The 14,246-nt window shown below is 35.9% G+C and overlaps 1 protein-coding gene across 2 annotated transcripts; it reads right to left on the bottom strand.

The window, feature by feature from the left end:
* Positions 1-6,300: 6,300 nt before the first annotated feature.
* Positions 6,301-13,140, bottom strand: LOC122295989 (probable E3 ubiquitin-protein ligase RHG1A). Of its 2 annotated transcripts, none has more exons than XM_043105294.1 (6): positions 13,019-13,140; positions 8,897-10,691; positions 7,769-7,819; positions 7,277-7,375; positions 7,052-7,192; positions 6,301-6,972 (listed from the first exon to the last, which is right to left on the bottom strand). In XM_043105294.1, exons 2-6 carry the CDS (start codon positions 10,604-10,606, stop codon positions 6,841-6,843), a joined length of 2,133 nt encoding a protein of 710 aa, XP_042961228.1. In that variant the 5' UTR covers positions 10,607-10,691; positions 13,019-13,140; the 3' UTR covers positions 6,301-6,840. The 2 variants fall into 2 exon arrangements, with proteins under 2 accessions (XP_042961228.1, XP_042961227.1); XM_043105293.1 differs by lacking the exon at positions 13,019-13,140 and adding an exon at positions 12,362-12,735.
* Between the last annotated feature and the right edge of the window lie 1,106 nt (positions 13,141-14,246).

The raw sequence follows: 14,246 nt of genomic DNA, 5'->3' as shown, positions 1-14,246 counted from the left end.
TCACATTCACAACACCAAGAGTATACAACATTCATTCAAAGCTTTCATTCTCTCTTCTCTAAACATTGAGCCTTAATCCTTGTTCATTTTGAGAGATATAGTTTGCGCTGTATTGTTCTTATTTCACTCGTTGAGGAGTGTTTTCTGATAACCTACCCACTATCAGCTTTTGTATCAGAAAAAGGGTGTGTATAACCCTTGTGTGTGTAGAAAGTATTCTACACGGGGAATAGTTGAATCACCACGTGTAAGGTAATTGCAAGTGTAGAGGGTGTTCTACACGGATCCTTTGTAGCGGTGTTGTTCAAAGGTGTAATAGGTTTCTATCTCCACCTGAAGGAGGTTGAATAGTGAATTTGGGAATCCTCAAGGGGTAGCTTGAGGCGAGGACGTAGGCAGTGGGGCCGAACCTCGTTAACATACTGAGTTTGCTTCTCTCTTACCTTTACTCTTTATATTTATTGTTATTTCATATTTTGTTTATATTTTATATTATATATTTGATTTATAATTGTTATTTTTTTTTTAATACAACTCAATTCACCCCCCCTCTTGTGTTAGTCATCTGGGCAACAACTATGATAATAAGCATTTTATATTTGATATGGGTGCATGCATGCAACCGGAGACAGAGCTTATAGGGCCGGCAATACTAAGTCTTTTGTCTCATCAGTACTGTTCGATTTATATATATATATATATATATATATATATATATATATTTGTTAGGTATTTTGGAGCAATATATAGTATTGTGAGGAGGAATGATCTGGTCTTGACAAGGGAAAAGGTGGTAGGAATGAATGGTAGTATTGTAAGTGGGTGAGGAAGTCTTGTAATCACATTTCCAGTTTGTCCAACATTGATTAGAAGCCTCCAAAACTCCTTACTCACAACTGTTGTAGTGCCATGCACATGAATAGAAATTCATGTGCAATTATAATCTGGATAAATGATGTTTTGAAGTTGTGATTCATTAAGCTTTGTAGAACTTAAGAAATTCATGACATAATCATTTGGGGTTATATCATATATATAGATCAAACCTGGCACAAATGCTTGCACCGGAAAAGCCTGACCTGATGATCCTTGCATGGCCAATGGAGAAGGAACTTGACGTTTATAATTTCCACTCTCTTGAATTGGGCTTAAACTGTTATCAAAATGATCTAGCTGCAGCGGTCATGATGCATGGCACTCTTTATAGCTGCTGGACGACTCCAATCTGGGTCATGTACACCTTTCGAAAGAGCAGCAACACCAGCAACACGAGGACATGCAATTGATGCCCTATGCATTAACCTATAATCAGGACTAGACAGATAATCGTCGGTGATTTTGGTGACCAAGCACCTAAAACGAGTGACCCAGGTGCCATTACATCTGGCTTCAAGATACTTGGAAAGCCTCGAGAATTAAGGACCCGGGGCCTTGAAGCATATAAACTAGCCACATGCAACTGGTGCAGGCTTTGTCCGGATCCCCAGAATAGTATATATGTTGGAATATCATGCTAGCAAGCATTGACCCCAGGATTAGAGTTTACATATTCAAGCAGAAAGGGTGCATCATTTTTGCTAATTACAAGACAAGCACAAGAAATACCTCCCGCCTCGAATAAATGTTGGTCATTTCATTTCACATAGAAGTCCCAAATGCACAAGTCTCATTCAATCTCTTTATAAAAAAGTATACTGCACCATGAAAAACTGTGAAGAACTCACTTTTTCTTTATAAGGCCCACATTTTTACAAAACACTTGTACATTTTAGGCTTGTGCCTAACATTACTCCCTTTGTGTAAAGTCTCAAGCCTGAGGCCTCATTTCGTGCTGAAGTTGTAACCAACATGTACACCCTTCTTCATAGCATGAAATGAAGTTGTTGCAAGTAAATTTTGTTCTATTAATAAATCATCCATCATGCCAAAGAATGTGCTAATTGATATTAACACCATGGACAGGGTAGGGCTTTCTCCAAAAGACCTTGTAAATGGCAAGCCTTGTATGTGCGTGGTGCTACAGAGGAAACATATATAAGTCCCAAGCCCCACGGTATCCCTAACAGAGTTCATTCTAATTTGTGTGTTGGGATGTGCTTTTAAGAGACCCTTATTGATCAAATATCTTGCTCCTATAAGCTTTGAATTGCACAAGGAGGAATTGAAATCTTCTCTAGCCTCGCTCACAAGTTCCCTTCCACCTAGTTGGAACGCTCGTACTGATTCCATTATTTTTTGAACTGATCACTCACTGGCCATACACCACTGTCAAAGACTCCAATAATGACATCTTTCCCAAATTTTCAAACAAACCATAGGCTAACAGGAGGATTTGGAGAGAGGAATTCACAAGAATGATTGGTATCAAGCTTGACATGAGTCTTGTCTCTATAAATCTGAAATGAAGGCTGGAGATTTCTTTAGAGACTCTAGTTCATCTAGAGAGAGGAGCACTAAAACCATGAAGAACAGGATCATACGTATATAATTAGAATAGGAAAGATGTAGTCCTAAAAAGAAGTACAGGATAAATGGGCACCTAGTGTGTAATAATATACTTATAACTTTTTTATAACTCATTTTAAATTAACCAATATAATTGTAACACTTCAATAAAAAAATAAATAATGATACACATACAACTTTTTCACAATTATTTTATAGTTCATTTTAAATCAACTAATCATGTAATTGTGCCATTTCATTAAAAAGTTATTTCAAATATACATAACTAACAAGCTTCATTTTAAGTAGAGATGTAAAATAGTTATAGACTAGTTATAAATTTATCATTTTTCTTACCGTGATGCTATTACACGCACCGAGAATCTTCTTCGAACAGCTAAAACGGATTTTTTTTCAAACATTTTTTTAAACACTTTAAACATTTTTAAAAAATATTAAAAAAAACACAAATTCATTAAAAACACTTCTTTAATTATTAAGTTAAAAAAAAAAAAGAATCGGTACAAAAAATTGGTGACACTACTCCGTGGGCCGGAGTAGTGTTTTCCTTTTTCTTATGGGAACTAGTAAAAGCTTCGGGCATATAAGACTTATCATGTGGACAATGTATATCTTCCTATATATTATTGATCCTGATTTAGCATGGAGAAAGAAAGAAAACAACACAAGAACTAGCAAGCATGAAAGTGGAAACCTATTGAAAGACCGAAATTGTTATCCTTTGCCATAATGAAGAATGATGAAGATTTTTATTTTTTATTTATTTTCTTTTTAAAAATAAAAGCATCTGTTGATCATATACGTTGTTGAAGGTAAGAAAATGCTTGTTCATTATATGGGTTACCTATATAAAGATTGAAAAATCAAAATGATCTTCCTTACAAAAGAATCTTCTTTACTTATTCCTTTTGGCTTTTGCAAGGGCTGCATATTAATTACCACTTGAATGCTTATTTCCAAAGATGATTCTAGGACAAATCTGTAGTTAGGTGTGTAAAAAAAAACCGATAAACCGATAAACTGGATTTGACCAGACCAATGTTTTGGTCCGGTCTGGTACGGGGTTTATTTTTCTTAATATCGGTTAAATTCGATCTGATTCTAATTTTTCTTTTTCTAAAACAGGACCGGACTGATTTATATATTTTTTAATTTTTTATATTGTATATAATATTTATATATAATATATAACTATATATAAAATAGTTTTGTATTATATGATAAATTACTAATTAATATAATTTTAAATTTTAAAATCATATATTATTTAATTTGTTTATTGTATTAATAGTTATACTAATATTATATAGTGCATGTTAATAGTTATACTAATACTATATAACTATATATTATAATATACTACAATATATTATCACTATAGTATTATATACTATATTATATAATATATAATATAGTACATTAAAACCGATAAAGCTGGAGTACCGGTTTAGGAAGGTAACCGATATGTAATCGGTTTTAAAAAATGTAAAATCAGTATATACTAGTTCGGTCATAAATTTTGTCCAAAACTAGACTGGTTACACCTTTATCTGTAATATTATGGTTCCCGTTTTAATTTAGCTTTCTCTGTATTTACTATTAGAAAAATTCTCTGTGTAATCACTTTTACATATTTTTTACATCTTGAGATTTTAAACTCTAACAAATCTAAATTCTCAAGAATTGTGGGCTTTTTTATTTCTATATTTTTATGTTTAGTAATACCTCTGATTTGACACAATACTGTAATTTAGGCAATATTATCTTTGAAAATATCGATTTGAATTAGGTATATCATCCAAAAAAAGGGGGTTAATTTAGATTGATTCAATTCAAATGGATTAAAAAATAAAAATTCATTTGAGTTTTTGAATCGGGTTAAATCGGTAAATAAATCGATTTCGTGAGGAATTTAAAAACTTTGTTAATTTCCTTTTTTATTGTGTTTGATGAATGAGTTTTGTTCTTATATATATGGAAACATGATAGAACTAAAACAAATTACAACTTCTTCATTCTTGTGTTTGGCGAGAAATGTATAAAAATTGAAAGATAAATTAAAAGGTTTTTTTATTTTCACTTTAATTAGTTAAAGATTTCAAAAGAAAAAACTATGAGAAGAGTGTTTTGTATTGAATTTGTCACTATGAGTAAAATATTACTATTTTAATGACTTTATAACTTAATAGGAAACTTGAGATTCTTACTTGAATTGTATTATTATTAGAACTATGTTACTAATTAAATGCATGTTGTATTTTTATTGAAACTAATTAATAAAATCATTCGTTAAAAACTTTTATATATGATTTTAAATGCTTGGATTGTGTTATGTATATTTTTGTCAAGTAATCTCTTAGTTGGATTGTGTCCATTGATCCAGTCCCAATCTCATGGAAGTAAAAGTACTCGATCTTACCATTAACTATAATGTTATATACAGTCATGTGGTGCGTAAGCGCCGCACAATCGTTTTGAAAAGTTATGGTGTGCACTATTAAAAAATTAATTTTGTTCATGTGGGTCTCGTATTAACTCACTTTTTTCAAAAGAATTACGCGGCACTTTCACACTCTATGACTGCAACTATTATTTATCCATTTCTTTTATTATCACTAAAATTTATATATTTTTATTAGAAACTTTATTATTGTTATGATTATATGATTTGGTTTAATTAGAAAACCTAATTTTTGTGTATGAACTTGTAAATTCAAATTTAATTAACCAATAATTCATAATAAATCACATAAATTTGTATCACCTAATCATGTTAGATCTTCCATCTGATCTTATCTACAAATTTAGACAACTCAATATTGAGTCTCTATCCACCTCCTTTATGGTACATACATATTTGCACCCACCTCATAACATAATCTGAGTTGAAAATAAAAACTCCTTTTTCATTTACGAAAACAAACGAGACCCAATGTCGAACCTTAATAACTTCGCAAGAAGAGAGTATATTTTTTTAAGAATTAATTAATTAATTAATTAATTAAAAAAAAAAAACCCAGCATCTTGATCAACCTTCAACTACTGCAATAAATGCTTAAACACACCCAATTGCTACAACTACCATATTTAAGACTTAAAACAAGTTTTGAAGATGAAATAAATGCAAAGAAACAATTCCCAAACGACATTGATTGAAAAGTACATCTCATATACGAAAATAAAGCCGTTCCATCAATTACTTTTGACTACCCCATGTTGATGATTGATCATCAGCTTGCCACTTCTTGCGAAGCCACATCATACTACATGCCACATCATCATTCATGCCACATCATTCTGCTCCTTTCTAATCATGAAATTCTTCCAGTTGTGCCTCAATCCCTTGTGGGCGACTCATTCGGTTCTGCATCACTTGTTCCATGAAAATTTGATTGGGGAGCTCTCCCTGTCGAAATCAAGATCAATTGCTTCATCCAAGCAAGGCATGTGCATGCTTGGAAAGCTTGCTATGTCCCCTTTGCCTCTTGAACTGCCACTCTAGTTGACCACTCGATACCCAGACCTTTATCTTAGATAGTTCTTAACCTCACTCCAAGTCTTAATACTGAACATGATGGTACGCACTCCTTTTGTTTGCCGTTGCTGCGGCAAGAGACATGACCAGGCTCTTGCACAACCAAATTGATCATGGACAATGCCCCTAGAAGGCTAGACATAATATTGGCCTGGCTAAATCGACCAAGAAATCTGGAGAGCATTTCTAGGCCGAAATATGCTGTATGTAGTCAGGGTGATCCCCGCATAGTGTTTAGTTTGAGAGAGAGAGAGAGAGAGAAGAGAGAGGAGGAGAAGGAGGGGGGTGTGGCGGCTAGCTTCGAAGAAATTGTTAACTTGTCCATCAGTCAGGCTCTGCAACATGGTGCCATAAATATTTAAGAAAATAGAAAAAAAAAATCTCTGCAAAATGGAAATGGTGAGTCTTCCAAATCAGACTACTCTGAGATGGCCACCACCTGTCCTAAATGAACAAGACATTAAAATGTGATGTGATCATCTACATTCTGTAACGCCAATTGGCTGAATCTTTAATAAACATGGTAAAGTAAATACTTTGTTGATAAATGGAAAGGTTTGAAACTAGTTGTACTTCTCACATCCCATATCCGCGGCCGCCTCCACAAGGAGATAATTACGATAGCTGGCTTGAATGGAACTAAAGAAAATTTCACACTGGCTCTTGGGAGAGTTGTGCCAAGGACCAGCTTCAGATGGAAAGAACAAGGAATGCTGAAGCAGCCAATAAGCATCTGAGTATTTGATTCACTACCCCAAATAGGCAACATACATAATGTCATGGATACCTCTGATATTCGCAATACGATAACAAATTGCCAGAAGCTGATCGGTCGCCTCTCATTTAGTCAGGGCTGTTGTTTTACAAATGGGGCACAAATTCTTGTGCATTAGCCATTGTTTTATGCAGTCAACATGAAAATCATGGCCACATTCTGGAGTTCCAAGATCATCTCCCTCATTGTATTCCTCCTGCATATCATGGAACAATAATTCAGGCTAAGAAAAGAAACCAAGAGGGCTCGAACGAGTCAGATGGATGGATTATTACCTGACAGATACAGCATGGTTCTGCCTCAAGCTGAGACTTGACCACAATAGAATATTTCCGCCGTTTCAGACGATTTGATATTGTTTCTTCACTCAATCCTGTGCTCACATTTCCAATGCGCTCTTCCAGAGCCAATAACTCCTGTAAATCCAATAAATGTTATATTACAACAACAATCAGTATAAGCGGGTAAACAGGGTATATATCAATTTTTTGTATATTTACCTCATATGACATGTTATCAACATCTAGACGCATATCCCTATGCCGATCATGAATATCAGCCACTCCGAAAAACATTGACTGATCAAGGATCATGACATCCTGTCAAAAAGGTAGAAGCATATGTCAGCCACCATCAGTGGATCGCAAATCACAAATGACATAACAGAATATTTATGTACAGTTATTTCTGGTGAATAACGAAAAGAAAAATAATATTTGTAGTCGTGGAATCCATAAACGCTGCTTAATCCCTTTGAAAAAAATGAATCAATAAGGGATCCACATAAAAATAAATAAATCTTTTAATAGTAGTCCCTACTCTTTTTCAAAAAAAATTACGGGACGCTTACGCATTCTACAATTGTATGTAACATTACTCTAACAGAAAATGTAAGGAACACGGGGTCATGTACATGGACCCCTAACCTCTTTAGAATTCTCTTTATAAGATAGTGGTGTGCTCGGTGAATACACTGAAGGTAGAAACCTAACCTCAAATCGCAAGTTCTCGCCCCTACGCATGAGACCCAAGACATTGCGAATCTGCTCAAAAAAAAAAAAAAAAACAAAGAAAGTAAGCTTCAAATGAACACTAGTTTGCCCTGATGACTTGAAAGTTTAGAACCAAATAGTTTTAAACAAAAAACCACCATTAAATTATTTTATTTCTTTTTTTCAGCTTGAACCAAACTATTCAACGAACAACCTTGACTCAAGTAACTGGACGTGAGAACATTCAGAAAGCAAAGATGTTACTATTCACCAGAAATGTGGGCCCCATACAATTCAGTCATAACAGATTTCTTTTCAATAGAAAAGTTTCATGCATTTCTTGGGTGAAAACCATCAAGGATCAGCTTGCTTGGCAGCAACAAGAATTAGGAGTGACATTGCAGTTATAGGAATCAACAAAATCTAGTTTTAGGAAACAGCAACTCTTGCTACAGATGCTTTTACCCCCAAAAACAAAATCTGATAGAGAGATGAAGGCATCATTGGTTGCATTCATATAAAACCCGAAGCATAGATTCAAAATAAGTTTAAACAATTATCACACTTGTTAAAGCATGCATGACCCATTTTGGAGTACTGATGAAACACAAATCCATTTTGATCTGATGACTGTTGCCATAGGCACAAGGGGATAGGATGTCATTAAATTTGACAAGGCGTATAGCTTTTTGAAAATTGAATAAAATGATGTAAGTTATAGATGAAACTGAAAAATAGATTGAGAAGGATGATGTTCACTACTACAATTTACACCAAACTTGCAGGAGTTGAATAAAATACATGACCATCCTGACTATAATGATGATCGTTGTGTTAAAATCAGCTCAGATAATCCTTATGAGAGCACTTGTGATGATTTGCAGTGAATCATTTATGATCCTTTTTTTCTGATTGAATTTCCCATCTATACATATAAAGATAGAATGGTAAAGAGGTTAATATGATCAATAATAGTTAATAGAAGTGGTAACACACGTGTCCCAATCCCAAACATTTGTTGTTTCAAAAAAACGGCTGAGGTTGGTACCAGACTTCATATGATACAGTCAAAATATTTAAATCTCAATCAAACATCATATAAGAAAAAGCATGAGTTCTAGGACAGACCTCAGATACAAGTCTGCTACTTCCTTCACCAGCCACAGCATTTGCTCGCAATAAATAGGGGATTCCAGGTCCACCATCACTTTGTCTCTCCACCCACAATGCTGACCTTGGGTGCAACTGGTGATGACCCTGGTTACCAGGTCCAGATGAAAACCCCATTTCTTGTGAGGAAACAGGACCTGAACGCAGTGGGGAATAGTTACTGCTTTGTCCTCCAGGCTCAGAACCAGTAGAAGAAAACAGTGACCGGCGAACATATTCAGATAACCTTCGTGGATATTGTGGAGGATTCAGTTGAGAAGCCAAAGTAGGTGCAGACGATGGATGGACACCTGAACTGAGGCCAGTTCGAGAGGTAGATGCAACATTTCCAGGAATTCGCAAGTTTCCACCAGTTGAACTTCTATGTGCAGGATTTCGTACCAAATTTCCTGGTTCAGGAGACGGCACAAACATTGGATGTTCTGAAAGGTTTCTTTCCATGCTTCTTGAGCCTGTTTCATTACGCAGTACAGCGTCTCTATCTCCAGAAACATTAGAGCTTGTGGAACTAGCAGTTCCTGAGCTATGTCGTCCATTCCACCTAAAACCTTGCACATTTCGTGGAAATTCAGGAAGATGGATCAATAGTGGTTGACTGTGAGGAATCATATTATCTGCAGCAGGTGTTGACCGCAAGTCCAAAGAATAATCAACTGGAAGAAGTCTTGGTGGCAGCTGGGAAGTTGATATACTAGAATGCCTAACAGGCCTCTCTGTAGGGATTAAAGTAGGGGGAATAGAATCTGGTTGAGTTGGAGGATTTATCCTCACACGGGATGTTCTATGGGAACTTCCCGCTGAACTTGGATCAGGAATGCAACCAGAAGTAACTTCGGTTGCACCGAGCCCGACTCTTGGGTTCACCTGTTCTGATGGAGCAGATACACTTAAACTCCTGCTCAAACTAAAATGAGATGGAACAGGAGACCATGCACTATTTTCTGTACACTGAAAGTAGCTAGAACTTCCAGATACAGAAGACTGTCCAACATTTGCTTCAAGAGATTTTCTTTTACAGGACACACGATGACCCTCCAATGAACAACCTGATCTGCCATCATTCTCTGCCACTAAAACTCCACCAGTTCGTGAAGGAAGTAAATGATGATCAGAACCACTAGCAGGTGGAATGCACTGATTTTCTAATCTGCTAGACTTGGGAAAATTAGGAAATCCTGTGACTCGGCGACTGTCACCACCATGACTCACAGAACCTGTGTTTAAGTTGAGATTCTGAGTAAGCACATCGGAATTGGAACTTTGCACATACTGATGGTTTGAATTGGCATTTTCAGCCGAAAATGCATTAGACAGTTCATAGCTCCGTTCTTCCAACCTTAAACCAGCCCCAGGACATGCACTTCCTGAAGATGACCATCCAAGCTCTGCTTTCCGCTCATCACATCTAACCTCACTCTGGGTGTTGCTAGAACTAGGCTCACCCAAGCTCCATCCATTCAACACCGGTCGCTCACGGTTCAAGGAATTCAAATATGCAACATTAAGATCACCAGGTGATAGTACATAGTCCTGTATTTGGTTTCCAGCAGGATTCCGCATATTATTCCAGCATATCTGCTGATCTATGGCAGCATTACTCGATGCAGATCCATGGTCAAATTCCAACGTTTCAGGCAATGCATCTAGTCTCCCTCTTTGCCCTTGCATTTGGGCCGATAACAGTTTTGTAATAAGTAAATATCTTGAAGAAATTTCCAAGGTAAGCCGTAAGCCAGGTACACTTTTGTTACACCTGAAACAATAAAGGAACAAATATCATTGGATTTGGAAGTCAGAAAGCTCTAAGCAAATTTACCAATTAGCACTATGCTGTATGCACTTGTGTATACTTCGTTATTGGTGATTGTGGAGGGGCCTGAGAATTTTTAATATAAATAAATAAAATTCCCTTCAAAATGTGTTGCCAGCTTGACCTAAAGGCAAGGTGCAAGATTGAGTCATGATCTTGTCATGAAAATGTCGTATCTTTAGTTAAATCTGGCAGGTTGAAGTGTGATTTAGGTAGAGTGATTCTATGGTCATGGAAATGCCCTGATTTGGTCCTCATAGAAGTCTTATCTACTGTAGTCTTAAGCAAGGAGTAGCAGATTGGTTGGCATTGCCATTCACAGAAACCTTGAAACCAGTTCCTGTAATTTCTCTTGCACTAGTTACTTTATGCTCTGCTGCCCAGTGTATATTATAACATTATTTCCATTTCAAGTCTTCAGACTTCTGCGTTAAACGGAAGAACAATATTCTAAATTTGTGGTCATTTTAACAACATAAAGTGCTTCAAAGCTAGGTATTAATGATTTCCAATCTTTTGCCAATGCTAAAATTTTGGCTGCATGGGTGAAGTTTCTTGAAACTTGAGAATCAGGAAGACCCTTGTCTCTCTTAATATTAGAAGGAATAGAAGGACTCATCCTCACCTTCCTCTACAATCCTAGACATAATGGTCTCATCAAGTTTCTCAGATATTAAGAAACACCGTCAATGAAACTAGATTTAAGCCACAACAAAAACAGCCACGCTATCCCCAACACAAAGCAACTCTGAAAATCTGAAATTCATATTATTGGACTCAAAGGGTATAGAATCATTTAAACATCAGTTGCAATTCCACAGGTCAACATATTGTTCGCAAATACTGCAAGCCCATAAGATCATAAGTCCCCAAAACATAGAAGACTATTAAGTAACACTAGAACAATACCAAACATAATCAAAGTAACATTAATTGAATAGGGATAAGAAAGAAATCAACAGTTTGCCTTGAATATCGGACACTCACAATCACAGCCACCCAAAACCTCTACTTGTAAAGTAAATAATCATGAAGCACCCAAACGAGACCACATTTCACCAAAGGAACTGATCAAAATCACGTATAAGCAGACACCCACCAGGGTAAAGACTAATTCAACGAAAAAAAGAAACAGAAATCGCGTGAAAGTTGCACGATTGCAAACAAGGCACGCACGAAAGCATTCTAAACAAACTTCAGTTACTATTTTTCTTTTTCCTTTTTTCAAATTTTGCTGTAACGCACAACCATACACACTGAATCAACATCCTACAAATAAACGTAAAGACATAATGGGAAGAATGAATAAGAAAAAGAAAACAGCTCTTATACAAATGATTAGAAAAAGCAAAAAGCAGATTAAGACCAGAATTAAAAGGAAAAAAAAAAACAGATTTCACACCCAGAACCATCTGGGGATGGAGCTAAAATAGCATTAAAACCATAAAAATACAAAACTTGAAATTTTGCTTTACAAAAAAACCCAAAAACATGACGGAGATTTCAAACATAACAATCAGAACCCGATCTTGTGACGGACCGATCAATCAAAAACGGTGCAGAAATAAAGGGAAAATCCAAGGAAAAAAAGAAAAAAGAAAAAAAGAACTTACCCAGCAGATGGATCTATTCATAAATCCTGGGCCAAAAAACACAGAACTAACCCAGACAAGATAATCAAAGAAAGCTATATCCCTGTTCGGCTGCCTCTTAGATTTCTCACACTTTCTCGAGGAAAAAAAACACAAGGAAAGAAAGAGATGAGGCGAGAAAACCAAACCCGGGAAGGTAGAAACGGAAGAAGAAAGAGAAAGAGAGAGGTCTTAAAGGCGAAGGATTTGAGACACAAACAAAATGTGAAGAGAGAGAGAGGTAGAGATTAAAGATGACAGTAATCTGTAATTTACGAAACAACCCAAAGGGGGGAGAGAGAGAGAGAGAGGGGAGACATTAACAGAGCAGTTTCCTAACGTAGAATTGAATAGAGGATAATAAATAGAAAAAACCGGCAGAGAAAAAAAAAAAAAAAAACCATAAAAGCAAGCCAACAACTGGTAGAGGCAAAAGTTATAGCACCAGTGATTCGGGTGTACGCAATATATTACCAAATGGTTCTTTTTTTCTTAGTTTTTTTTAGTATTTTTAGTTCCCCTTCATCTTCATTCCTCGTGACATTGCCCCTCTCTCTCTCTCTCTCTCTCTCTAGCCTCTCGCTTTCTTTCATCTTTTATTATAAAACAAACAAAACCAAAGAAAATTAATCAACTGACCCGGCTCCCAATGCGCGCCATAGGCAAGGCAGGCAGCCAGCCAGCCAGGCTGCCCCAGTCCTCTCTCTCTCTCTCTCTCTTGGGTGTTGTTGCTGCTAAACTTTTGTTATGTTATGCTGTTTCCATCTCGTTCACGCCAAGCACCTGTCCTCTCCCACCCTCCCCAGTCTCCATCACATGCCCCGCTCTTTCCTCTCCCTTCCTCCCACCCTCCTTTTTTGAAGACTTCCCCCTCCCCCTGTGACTTTGAGCTGTCTTTGAGTTGTGAGTCGTGACCATAATTAAATCCATTGTATTCATGCCCTATAATTATAAACACCCGGCATGATTAATATCATACCATAGACACGGTGAGGCTCAACATCTCAATCTCCAAACGAAACTCATCAAACATACGATCACAATATCTTTTTACTATTTACATATTTTAATCACAATTATTGAAATAGAATGTGATTAAAATGTAATTATTTTTAGATATTTTAAAACTATTTCACTATTATTTACAAATTATTTTACTATTATTTATAGATGATTTGAGATACTCTTAACATTGAAATAGAGGCCTAAGTTTATTGTCATTTTCTTTATCTTCCTTCCGAACGTTAATATCATTGGAATAAGACTTTTATACGAGTTCTTCACAATCTCTTCTTGTATGCATCTTGGATTAAAAAAATTGGGTTATCGTACACAATTAACTAAAAATCTGGCTGGTTTTGGTCGAATTAAAACCATGTGGGTAATGAATTTATAGGTCAATGACCTAAAAAAATGAATGATCATGGGGCCGGGGAGGAATGACTTGACCATTCTATGTGTATTGAAGAGAGTGGCTTATCAAGAAGTGGGTATGTATTGTATGGTTGGCGACTTTGGTGCTCATATTTTATTTTTATTTTTTTTATACTCTCGTGCTTTGCAGTCTCTACGTGTTGGTACAAAAGCAGCTGACATTGTTTAACTTTGCTTAAAAGAGGTGTGAATTCATGGACCTAATATGTCTCATGATCAGTATCTATCCCTTCAGCTTCTACCTCGTTATCTCTCCCTCTTTTCCATCCCCTACCCTTCATATATCAATCGTGGGCCTCTTATTCTTTATATTTATCATCATTTTTGTCCGTTCTTTTCTTCTTCTTTCTTTTCTCACCTTTCCAAGATGGTTGCTACTTTTTATATCTTTTGTATTTTAGTCCATTAAAAAAAAAAAAAAAAAAACCCTCCC

Source organism: Carya illinoinensis, chromosome 15, assembly GCF_018687715.1.
Source record: "Carya illinoinensis cultivar Pawnee chromosome 15, C.illinoinensisPawnee_v1, whole genome shotgun sequence".
NCBI classification, from domain to species: domain Eukaryota; kingdom Viridiplantae; phylum Streptophyta; class Magnoliopsida; order Fagales; family Juglandaceae; genus Carya; species Carya illinoinensis.
Note: the sequence above shows the minus strand (reverse complement) of the source record. Positions and strands in the feature narration are given on the sequence as shown.